At 68.5% G+C, this 11,629-nt stretch overlaps 1 protein-coding gene across 2 annotated transcripts; it reads right to left on the bottom strand.

The window, feature by feature from the left end:
• Window positions 1-4,001: 4,001 nt before the first annotated feature.
• On the bottom strand, window positions 4,002-11,416 carry ABTB1 (ankyrin repeat and BTB domain containing 1). 2 transcript variants are annotated; one of them, XM_039248646.1, is made up of 13 exons: window positions 11,281-11,416; window positions 10,068-10,130; window positions 9,900-9,955; window positions 8,695-8,839; window positions 8,420-8,579; window positions 8,276-8,321; window positions 7,829-7,945; window positions 7,619-7,737; window positions 7,308-7,406; window positions 7,034-7,201; window positions 5,080-5,240; window positions 4,801-4,840; window positions 4,002-4,638 (listed from the first exon to the last, which is right to left on the bottom strand). In XM_039248646.1, the coding sequence occupies exons 1-13, from the start codon at window positions 11,334-11,336 to the stop codon at window positions 4,432-4,434; spliced, it is 1,437 nt and encodes a 478-aa protein (XP_039104577.1). In that variant the 5' UTR covers window positions 11,337-11,416; the 3' UTR covers window positions 4,002-4,431. The 2 variants fall into 2 exon arrangements, with proteins under 2 accessions (XP_039104577.1, XP_039104576.1); XM_039248645.1 differs by lacking the exon at window positions 4,801-4,840 and having other exon boundaries at window positions 5,040-5,240.
• Between the last annotated feature and the right edge of the window lie 213 nt (window positions 11,417-11,629).

Genomic DNA, 11,629 nt, shown 5'->3' with positions numbered 1-11,629 from the left:
CCACGTGGTGGCCCTTCTCGCTCAGAAGCCGCCCGTGGCCTCCCTGCCGTCACCCTCGTCCTGTGGCCACCGGCCCCCACACGCCAGCTTCCTCTCCTAACCACCGGGTCTAAAGCCAGCGCGCCTCCCCCGGCTCCTTCCCGGCCTCCCCCCCGCCCCCCCAGCTCGGGCTGCCCTGGGCCAGGACCTGTGTTCTGCCCCCCCCCCGCCCCCCGGAACGGCGCTGCAGGACGGTGTGTCCTTGCGTGAGGCCTCTGGTCTCCAGGGGTCCCTGCTAAATACCTGCCCCACGAGGGGGGAAGGCGGGCTGCGCCAGGCACCACGCAGGCCCGGGGGCGGCCCCCAACACCAGGCCACACACCTGCCTCTCCAGGGCCTGGTGGGAGCAGAGTGGACCCGCCCAGAGGCAGGCCTGCAGAGAGATGAACGGGAGAGGGGTCACTGGTGCTGTGGCGAGGGGCCCAGGGCAGGGCTGGGGGCTGGAGGGAGCTCGGGTCGGCACCCCCAGCGGCACCCAGGCGAGGCGAGTGTACTGAAGGGGTCCGCTGGGGTGGGCGTAGCATCAGGACCAGCCACGGGGAGCCCTGACTGGAGGGGTGTCGGTGGAACACAGTGCTATGGGGGGGGGACAGTCCTCAGAGGACATGGCCGTGACCAAAATGGACGCTAGCGGGGAGGGGCAGCCTGGCCTCTTCCTCCCCCCCTCCCCCCCCCCCCCCGCCCCTCTCACTGCAGGGGAAGTCTTGAGCACATGGCACTTGGTCCAAAATGGCTGCCCCAGGTGTGCCAGTGCGTCCTCAGCCCAGCCTGGGGGGGAAGAGAGGGAAGGGACAGGCACGTGCCTTTCAGGAAGTACATCAGAGGCTGCGTTTAGGGTCTCAGATCACATCCAGAGCCCGGGGCCACAGCCACAGCCACAGCCACATGGGAGGCTGGGGGGCGAGCCGGGCTCGGATACTAGAGGGGCCGCTGGCTGTGCCCGAGAACCACGCGTGTGCACGGAGGCTTCCAAGATCGGATGTGCAGGGTCAGTATCTGCCAAAAGGGGGTGAGAATGAGCTGGGGGTGAGGCGGGGCCCTGACCAGGGTGCGCACAGTGGGGGCAAAGAAGGGCAGACTGAGGCAGTGGCTACTGAAGAGGTAAAATCCACAAGGGTTTATGACCCTTGAGGGCCAAGGGGCGCAGAGGGAGCGCGTGCCCCCCTCCAGAACGCTCAGGCAAGAAAGCTCACAAGGTGGGCTCCAAACTGCGGCGGGTCCAGCTTCCAGGAGGGGATGGAAGTTCCCAGGGACCTTCACAGTGGTTGAGCGGCCGCTCCTGATGGGCGCTTCCTCTTGGCGCCCCAGTCTGTCCACGAGCTTTGGGGGGTTGGTGGTGTCGCTCTCATTTAGGTAAGGAGGGGCGCCGGGGGGCTCAGTCCGTCGAGCATCCGACTTCAGCTCAGGCCGTCAACTCGCAGTTCGGGAATTGGAGCCCCACGTCGGGCTCGGGCTCGCTGCTGTCCGCGTGCGGCCCACTTAGGATCCTCGGTCCCCCTCCCACTGCCCCCCCCCCACCTATCGAAAATGAACAGCCGTTAAGGAAAACGTGATGCAAGACAAATTCAGGATGCACCAGACAGCAGCATTTTCAATAAAGACCTCAGGATGACTGAGGCTTCCTCGGGCAGGACTCAGCACAGCACCTTGCTGAACTCGCCTCCGCCCCTGGCGGCCGGCGCTCGTGGTCTCTTCCAGGGAGTCCGCCAGGCCGGCCCCACCCGACATCTTACACACAAGCTGTTCGTGTTGCCTGTTCCGTCCGCATCCAGCTGATCTATTTTTCAGGGGACTATCCCGCGTTGGGATAGACGGCGCCGACGTCCCCGTGGAACTTCAGCGGGAATGAAGTAAAGCGGTTGCGGAGGGACAGGTGTGTGCGCCCGGCCGCTCGGGAGCCCCACCTCGCCCGCACGCTGGGGGGCGGGCCCGGGCCTGCGGGACGCGCCAAGGCGGGCTGGACGGGCCCCCGCATTTCCCTGCAGACACCGGCTGCCCCAGCACCCCCTCGGCCGCAGGAAGTTCTGCCACACGGCTGTCATTTCCTTCCCGCTCTGCCCGCCGGGGCCTCCTTCCTCCTCGTTTCCTGTGTGGCTGCGACACCGCAGCGAACACCTTCCTACACGAGCCTCTGCCCTCCTCTGACCACAAGTAGCGGGGAGAGTGCGGAGGGTGTGGCGTGGCTGGGGTGCCCGAGGCCGCTGCTGAGGGGGCCGCAGGGGAGGGGGCGCTGCCGACCCGCTGGCGCCCTCCCCAGCCTTGATGTCGGCGACCTGCTGAGGTGTCACTTCCAGAGGCTTCCTCTTCAATCTCACTTACAGGGGCGCCTGCGGGGCTCAGCCGGTGAAGCGTCCGACTTCGGCTCAGGTCATGATCTCACAGTTCGTGGGTTCGAGCCCCGCGTCGGGCTCTGTGCTGACACCTCAGAGCCTGGAGCTGCTTCAGATTCTGTGTCTCCCCCTCTCTCTGCCCCCACCCTTCTCCCACTCTCTCTCAACAATAAACATTTAAATCTCACTTATATTTTTACTTAAATTTGTCATAAAATAAACACGATTTCAAATAACAGCTGTAAAACAGATGGGTTTGATATACGAGGTCGTTTTTACCCCTACTTACCCCATATTTTAAAAAATGCATCGTCATTAAAGAAATCATGTTCATGTTTAAACCCCTTACTACACGCCCTGGCGCGCAGAGAGGTGGTGCGTGGCCTCAGGTGGGGCCGTGGTACCGCCCTTCCTGTCTGGGCGCCCGGAGCCTAGTGACCTTGGAGTGACCTTGCGAAGCTGCAAGTCCCACCCGCCACTCGCTCCACACCTTGGGAGGAGCCGGCATGAACCACCACCACAGGCCCAGCACCCTGGCCCTGCAGGGCCCGGCACGGGGAGCAGTGACTCGCTCTTAATGCCCCAGGCGAGACGGGAGGCACTCTCAGAGTCCTCCCAATTCACAGCTGGGCAAACTGAGGCACAGAGCTACGGCCAGGCAGTAAAGAGGCAGAGCCAGGGTGGGAACTCTGGTCCCGGGAGGCCTGGGCTCTGGTCATGCTGACCCTTCACCCCCAGTCTCATCCGGGGCCTTTTCAGTCTCCCGGGCCCTTGCCCAAACCGTGCCCTCCACCCGGCAGGCCCCGCTGTCCACTTGGCAGGCTCACCTCCCCATGCTGGTCACCCCCCCTCCCCCCACCGCTGGCTACCTTGTTGAACTGACTCGCCGGATCTTACGTCTGACCTTCCTTCCCCCACGTGACCGACACACCAGACCAGAATGGATGAAAAGCACTGGAGAGAGAGAAAGTTCTGGAAGCAACAGGAGGGCACGAAGGGCGGGGAGCACCCACTCGAGCACCAGGACCCCCACTCCGTTCCCGGAGCCGAACGGGGCAGGCCTCAGGGCCCAAGGGACTGGGGGGACGGCCCGCAGGGCATTCTGGGAAGGGGGAGAGGCCAGGAGGCCTGGGCCGTGGGAAGGTGGACGCCGGTCTCGGCCCCTCCTGGCGCGGGGCTCCCCACAGCCAGGGCCGGGGGTGGGGCCAGGCTGGGGCTTAGCCCGGGCCCCTGGGCCGCCTCCCACCGCCGGCACTTGGACCATCAACGAGCGCTGGGAAAGTCCGGGGCAGAGCCCGCTCTTGCTGGTTGGAGCGGGAAGCCGCGCTGCAGTGCCTCGGTCAGCCTTCCCGCCAATCCTCCCCCAGGGCCACTGAGGTCACACGTCACCAAGAGGGTCCAGGCCTGAAGCCGTGCCGGAGGCGAGTCCGAGCGCTGCAGGGGCTGGACCCAGCCGGGAGAGCTCAGGGCCCCCCAGAGAAGGGGTGCCTCCTCGGACTCGCAGACGCAGGCAGCCCCAGCCCCCCAGGAGCCCTTGCTGGGCACTGATGAGGGACCCGAATCCAGAGCTCCTCCCTGGCCCGCCCCAACTCCTGCCCTGTGCTCCCCCCCACCCCCGACACAGGCTCAGGCTGCCACAGCGAATTCAAGCTTTATTGCCACACACACACTCCTCTCTTCTGCCTCCTCGGGGCCAACCCCATGCCCAGCAGAAGCCTGCTTGCTGGGCTTGGCCTGGAAGCCAGGGCCAGGAGAGGGGGGTCGGGGGGGGTGGGTCAGGGGGGTCCGGGGGGAGGGGAGGCCAGCCCCAACCCCAGACCCTGACCCCAGGTTTCCCTGAGTGGTGCCCAGCCCCAGGGCCTCGGGGGCTGGCTTTTGTTGGGGGAAGGGACTCACCCTGACCTTCCTCCCGGGCCCTGGACGTAGGGGAGGTGAGGGCCACCCTACCGAGCCCCCTCTGCCACCACGGAGCCGTCGAGGGGACAAGGAACAGAAGAACGGGCCGCACATGCATGTGCACACACGTGTCCACGCGGGCTGCCACGGGGCCGGCAGCCGGCGGTCAGCAGTCCAGGCCGATGGACACCAGCAGGTCCTCGAGCGCCCGCAGCCGCTGCCGTGCCTCCTCGATGGCGCTGTAGGTCTGCACCGTGCTGGCCACGTGGAACCGGATGTCGTCCACCAGCGGGATGGAGTCCGTCTCCTGCCTTGCGGCCACAGCCGCCGCCTCCTCCCGGACGGCCTCCACGAAGTCCTCCCGCTCTACCAGCTGCGGACAGGCCGGCTCAGGGCCACGCCCCCCGCCCGCCCACGGCCGGCCCCGCCCCCCCGGCTGCCGGGCCCCGCCCCCACGGGTCCTTGGCCCGCCCTCTGCCGGCCCCGCCCCCCACGGCTGCCGGGCCCCGCCCCCACGGCCCTCCCGCGCGCCCACCTTCTCGATGACCTTGGCCATGTACTCAGTGCACTGGTCCNCGGCCCCGCCCCCCACGGCTCCCGGGCCCCGCCCCCCACAGCTGCCGGACCCCGCCCCCACGGCTCCCGAGCCCCGCCCTCACGGCCCCGCCCCCCACGGCTCCCGAGCCCCGCCCCCCACGGCTCCAAGGCCCGCCCCCACGGCCCCGCCCCCCACGGCTCCAGGGCCCCGCCCCCCGACGGCTCCCGCGCGCCCACCTTCTCGATGACCTTGGCCATGTACTCAGTGCACTGGTCCTCGAGGCGCGCCAGGCGGAAGAGCTTGGCCACACGCCACACGCCCACCACACTGTCCTCGTCCAGCAGCTGTGCCAGGCTGCGGCCGCACAGCCGCTTCAGGCCGGGCAGCAGGTACATGTCGGCGACGCTCAGCACATCATAGGCCGCCTCCGGGGGCAGCTGCAGAGAAAGGACCAGCGAGGGGGGTGGGCCCCGAGCTCACCGGGGCCATCGGGGGCCTGGGGGGGGGGGGCGCGGGCCTCGGGCGGGCCTGGAGGCCAGGTGGCAGGCGGGGGGCCTGGGGGGGCGGGAAGAGCGCGAGCTGTGACTCCCACAGACCACTGCTCTGAAATTGTAGCCGTGGGACCGCAGGCAGGCTGCGTGGCCCGGGTGCCTCGGTTTCCTCCGGGAAGTGCAACCATGCCCGCCTGAGAAGGCTGATGGAAAACAGAAGGTGCTGTCCCAGCCGAGGGAGGGGCCCCCCACGAAGGGGGCTCCCTTTACCTGTCCCCTCACCCACACCGGGCCGCTGTGCCGGGCTCCGGCCCGGGCTCTGGACGGACACAGGGTGCCGGCCGGAGACGTGGGCAGGCCCCTGCTGGCGCATCCCAGGCCACGCGCTGCCTACCCGGGCACTTTACCTGTGACACCTTAAGGCAGAACCGTGGGCCCCCTGCTTTCTAGAAGGGGGACACTGAGGCACAGAGCAGTTTAGGCACCAGCCCGAAATCCCACAGCTCGTGAGCAGCTAAGCCAGGGTCAGACCAGCTTTGGAGCCCAAGTCCACACTTAGGGGCGGCGGCAAAGCTCCTTCAAGAGGGGCGGGGCCGGGCCAGGTGCACCCTGGGGCGCAGGGGCCACGGGGCTGAGCTATGCCGTAGGAGGGATGGAGGCCGGGGAGGGCACCCACATGGAGAGGCTGGCGGGCTTGGGAACGGGGGCGCTACTGGAGGCCAGCGAGGGAGGGGCCGAGGTCACGGCCCAGCTCGTCCCCCACGCTGCCATCCTGCGCAGAGACCACATTTCCCAGCCTGCCCTGCTGGCAGGCACAGCCGCTAGGTTCTGTCCAGGGCAACAGAACTGGTACGTGTGTGTGTGTGTGTGTGTGTGTGTGTACGTGTGTGTGTGTGTGGCCTCCCCCCGCCTATGACAACGGAACCTGCTTGCCTCGTCTTCCTCTTCCTCCTAAAGCGTGAGTCGGCCTGCACCCCCGCCTCCGGATGCAGAGGGGAACACTGCTGGGTGCTGCGTGCCAACCGGGTCCGGCCCAATCCGCATTTCATAACAAAGTGTCACTGGAAGGAACGCCACCCTCCCCCCACGTCTACCTGGCTACGCTGCTTCTGGGGACCCTCCAGCGCACAGCATTTACGCCGTGTCAGGGTGACAAGATGGAGGGGACAGTGGGGCCCCAGCAAGCCACGTGCCCTGGTTCACTGACCTCAGACACGAAGAGATACAAACCGCTCTCCCCTTTAAGACACCGTATGGGGGGGGGGGGGGCTCCTGCACACACACCCCCCGCAAGCTCTTGGCCCCGTCTACGGCTGCCCATGTCGCCCACGTGCTAGGGACGCTCTGGGGCAGCTGAAGACCCGAGACGCCGCAGAGGGACGGACACCCCAACCCTGGGGAGCGGGCAGCGGTCCTGAGGCAGGAAGCTCAGGGGCTCCCTCTGTGGCGCTAATTCGGGGCTACTGTCCCCACCCCCCAACTGGAGAAGGTGGGGACCCCGGGAGGCTGATACCGAGTCCCACGTGTCACGGGCTCGTGATACAGCGCCTGTCACTCACTTCTGTCCTGGCACCTACCAAGGCCCCCCCTGCGGGAAAGGAAACCCACACGCCCCACACCCCTCTCCAGCCTCCAGGAGACCAGCCCCCCGGAGCCAACGTGGGCCTCGGCGCTCCTTCGGGCCCCGCGGTGACCCGGCCCCAGCACCTGTCCCCACCGTCCCCCCCCGAGCCCCGCACCTCCGTGTGGTCGCTGTAGATGTAGTAGAGGACGTGGGAGAAGATGCCGGGCGAGATGCCGTGCAGGGTGACGGCCGGGAGGCCGCCCGGGGCCTCCAGCTCCTCGTTCTCTCGGAAGTGGTCGTCCAGCAGGGCCCGGAAGTAGTCGCTCCGGCCACAGAAGAAGGCCTGGGGGAGGCTGGGCTCAGGAGGGGCGGCTGCCGGGGCCTGAGGCCGGACAGCCGGCCGGGGGCCAAGGCCAGGGGCCGGGGGCGCCGGGGGGAGGGGACGGCACCTTGTGGCAGAGAAAGCGGCAACCTTCCACCCGGAAGCAGACATCGGGGCAGCTGTCGACGAAGTCGGGGAACGGGAAGGGCAGCTCCCCGAGGTCCCCCTGGGGACAAGAGAGAGGACACCCTGAGGGCAGGCGGGAGGGGGGAGAGCGGCCCCAGCCAAGAGCCTGGTGCAGCAGGATCGCGGAGGGCTGGGCTGCCGCCTCATCCGCGGGTTTAGGAAGGAGACGACGACGACCGCGGAGGGCGCCCAGGCTCAGAAAGGGGAAGCGCCCGGCCGCAGGCCCCGCGAGGACGGGACGCGGGCGCTTACGCGGAGCTCGGGAGGCAGGGCGCAGTGGGCCAGCTGGGCCATGTCCTCCCGCAGCCGGGGGGCTGCCGGCGGGGGCTCGATGGTCAGCACCTTCACACACGTGCCTGGCTTGGACGCCACTGTGGGGGGGGGGGAGAGCACAGCTGCAGGGAGCCCGGCGGGGCCCTGCCGCCTCCCGCCCGGCGCCCTGGACCCGCGGCCCGGACGCACCGAACTCGGACACCTTCTCGCACTTGGCCTCTAGGTCCTGGAGCAGATCCCACAGCTGGCACTGCTTGGCCAGGCGCTCGCAGTCACTCACGTGCTCCACGCCGACGTCCAAGCAACCTGGGTGCAGCAGGGGGGGCTCAGGGCCCGAGGGGCGCCCTCCACCGCCCCCAGGATCTCCTGGGGCCATCTCCTCGGTTTCCCCCACCCCCACCCCGTGGAGAGCCGCTGCCTGAGTTCTCTGGGCCCCAGGACAGATGGGAGGGAGGCGCCCCCTGGGCAGCCGCACAGGCCCGCTGTCGCCCAGCCCCTCCCCCAGGCACTTGGAAGGCTGCGCCCCAGGGGACGAGCACCAGGAGGTAAAGGGTGGGCCTAAGGCCTTGGCGGGGTCTCCTCCTGGACAGACACCCGCACGCCCGCCCGCACGCCCGCCAGGGCCCAGGGCTTCACCTGTGTACAGGTACTGCAGCAGGGCCCCGAAGGCCACGGGGTTGATCTGCAGGTAGACACGGCCGGGGGGAAGGTCAGAGGCAGCCTCCTGGCACAAGCCCCCGGCTGTCCCCCCTGCCCCCACCCCCCCCCGGAGGGACGCACCAGGGGGTGTCTGAGGACCACGACATTCTTGCCCTTCCATTTGGTGTCGAGCATGTTGGCGAAGTAGGTGCTGCGCGCGCCCAGGACACAGCGATGGGCCCGGAAGGGCTTCCCGTGCACCACAAACACCACGTCGCTGTGGATGCCCTGTTCCAGGAGCCTGTGGCGGGACAGGCCGAGGGGGTGTTGGGCTCGGGCCTCCCACGGTCTCCCTCCCGCAGGAGGGCCCCCCCGGCCGCCCCCGCCACTCCCGGCCAGCCCTGCACCCGGCTCACCGCTGCAGGAAGTCGTCATAGTAATCCCGCCTCCTGCATGAGGCCGTCACCTGCTTGTACTCGCGCAGGGCCCGGCGGATGGCGTCGCTCAGGGCCCCGTAGAGGCAGCGCTCCCCATCAAAGGTGTTGGCCTCGCAGCGGGCTCCTGGGAGCGGCAGCCCCCGCCAGGAAGCGGGTCAGGAATGTGCACATGGCAGCCGGGACCCGGTTTGGGGGAAATCCTGATCCCCACTCCCCACCCCCGCAACCTTCCCACGTATCGGGCCAAGCCCTGGAATTCGCAGCCCCTTCCAGATCGCCCTGGGCCCACTCTGACACCACCCTCCTCCCTGCCCGGGCCGAGGCACACGGGTACACGTGTCCCACAGACTGCACAGAGGCTCGGGACTGCCCCTGTTCTATGGGGGACGCGGCCATAAATAACCCCCACCCCCACCCCCGTCCTGCCTAAAGCGGCACTCTATCGGGGCAACGGCCAAGACACAGGTTAACAAATGACGTCAGGAGCTATGAAGAAAAGCAAAGCAAGACAAAGACACGGCAGTTGCAGCTGCCCACACGGAAGTCACGGAAGGTCACTGCATCAGCGACAAGATGCAGTGACACGAATGATAGAGGGAGTCAGCCACACAAAGATCTGGGAAAGGGCGCTCTAAATAGGAAGAATAGCACGTACAAAGGCCCTGAGGTAGGGGTGCCAGAGGGGCCAGTGGGCTGGAAGAGTGAGCACGTAGGAGGGCCAAGGCGGGGGAGGCCAGAGGAAGGAAGCAGGTCACACAGGCTGGCCAGGCATGTGAGTTTCTCGCCACTCGCGGTGGGAAATCGTCGGAGAAACTCCAAGCCTATTAGACTTGATGAGAGATGGACCAGGCTGCGACATGGAGAACAGACTGTAAGTGGCGCAAAAGGGGCAGCGGGCGAACAGAGGAGGCTGGCTCTGCGGGCGGGGGGCGGCAGGGACGGGGGGGAGGGGGGGCGGGGACGGGGGGGCGGCGGCGGGGACGGGGGCGACGGCAGGGACGGGGGGGGGGGCGGACAGCTGAGAAACAGCTTCTGAAGGTAGGACCAACAGCGCCTGCTGACCAGGTACGTGCAGGGGTAGGGAGAGAGGGCGTGAGAGCATCGGCAACGCACACCCCTGCCCGTGCCCCCGCGCGCACACACACGCACGTGCGCACACGCACACAGCCCGGGCCGGCTCTCACCGTTGGCCAGGAGATAGAGGACCAGCTCCTCGTGGCCACACAGGCAGGCGTAGTACCTGCGGGGAGGGGAGGGGGTCGGGAGGCGGTCAGGGGACCGAAGCCCCCCCCCCCCGCCCTGACCGCCCAGCGGCGGTTACGGGGACCCAGCCCCCCCCGCCCGGCACTCACAAGGGGGTGCTGTCCCACTTGTCCCGCACGTTCACCTCCACGTCGCGCTGCTCCAGCAGGTACCTGGGCGGGGAGGAACCGGAGCGGTGAGGACAGGTGCGCGGCCCGGGGACGGAGAGAAAACTCCCTTTGGGCCGAGGGAGTCTCCCGCAGGCGGGCAGGTGCCGGGCCCAGGCCGACCAGGGCAGGACACCACTGGAAGCAAAGGGGCCGAAGGCGGACACTGAGCCCCGAGCAGGGCCCTGCGGCCTGAAGGCGTCCGGGAGAGAGGGGGTGGTGACGGGCATCTTCCCGCCAGGGCCTCTGGCTGCTTGGGACGGCGGCCTCGCGGGAGGGGACTGGAGGCAGGGAGACCAAGGGGAAGGCCGCGGCAGGTGTCCCCGTGGTGTGCAAGCATGGGGAGACGTGGACAGGTTCTAGAAGGCAGGCGACAGCCTGGCTGACGGATGTGAGAGGCGAGGGGGGTCATCGGACTGAAGCCCTCCCTGAGGGCGGGCGGCCTGGGGGACATGTCTGAGTCGGGCGAGGCCAGCTCTGAGTCGCAGTGGGCTGTGGGGGACCAGCTAACTCCTAGGTGACACCTGATGCTAGGAAGGGACCAGGGACACTGTGCGAGTCAGAAAGCCTGGGACTCACCCAGGGGAGCTAGTGGTGGGTCAGAACTAGGGAACACGGAAGGAAGGGGGAGGGCCCGCGAAGAGACGTGCCCCACAACCCAACAGGCACCCCCTCACTCCCTGCTTTACGGCGATGTCAGTGCTTAAACCGCATTTAGGCATTTCCGAATTCCCCGAGGATCAGAGACGGATTCTGGGTCCTGGGTGTTCCCAGAGTGCCCGGTTCAGAGCGCATCCGTGGGATGAGCCACGTCTGGAGTCCCGGGCCTGCCCCAGGGTCTGACCTCCGCTCCTGAGCGCTCGGAGGGCGACCCTCCTCTGCCCACTTCTCCGGAGCTCCGAGTAGCAGTCCTCTCCTCCAGGAAGTCCTCCGGGACCCCAGGGAGTAAATAATGCCAGCACCCCGTCCCCAGCCCCGGTTCGGAAGGCTGCCGCGGATCCCCTGCTTTGCCCCTTGAGGGTCAGTCCGCGGAGGGTCGGGCGCAGGGCTGCGGCGGCGCAGGGGCGCGCGCCTGTCCCGAGCCCGTCCACCGCACGCCCCGGGGGCGCCCCACGCCACCCCCTCCCGCACACTCTCAGGGCTGCGGGGTCCTCACCGCACTCGGCCCACATCCCCCTTCCTGCAGCTGGCGAAGAGATCGCTCGTGTCCATGGTGCGGGCGGCTCGGACCCCGGCGGAACGACCTCAGGCGGCGGCGGCGGCGGCAGCGCGCCCCGGCCGGATGTAAACAGACGCCGGCCCCGCCCCGCTCCGCAGCGGCGCCTGGCGACCGGAGGACCGACCTGGGCCGCCCCGCCCCGCCCCCGGCGTTCCCGCCCCCGGCGCGCCCGCCCCGCCCCCCTCCGGCCGCCCCGCCCTGCCCCGCCCCCGGCGCGCCGCCCCGCCCCCTCCGCCCCCCTCCGGCCGCCCCGCCCCGCCGCGGAGCAAGAACGAGTCCGGCAGGC

Source organism: Hyaena hyaena, unplaced genomic scaffold, assembly GCF_003009895.1.
Source record: "Hyaena hyaena isolate Hyena2069 unplaced genomic scaffold, ASM300989v1 scaffold_316, whole genome shotgun sequence".
Classification (NCBI taxonomy): Eukaryota; Metazoa; Chordata; class Mammalia; order Carnivora; family Hyaenidae; genus Hyaena; species Hyaena hyaena.
The sequence above is the reverse complement of the archived record's forward strand: the minus strand, read 5'-3'. Positions and strand labels throughout refer to the sequence as shown.

Excerpts from the sequence above, each read along its gene's own strand:
- ABTB1 (XM_039248645.1), bottom strand. The coding sequence starts at position 11,336 with ATGGACACGAGCGATCTCTTCGCCAGCTGCAGGAAGGGGGATGTGGGC. Across the intron at positions 8,322-8,419 it reads TGGTCCTCAGACACCCCCTG|ATCAACCCCGTGGCCTTCGG; the intron begins GTGCGTCCCTCC and ends GTCTACCTGCAG. Across the intron at positions 4,639-5,039 it reads TGGCCAAGGTCATCGAGAAG|CTGGTAGAGCGGGAGGACTT; the intron begins GTGGGCGCGCGG and ends GCCTGTCCGCAG.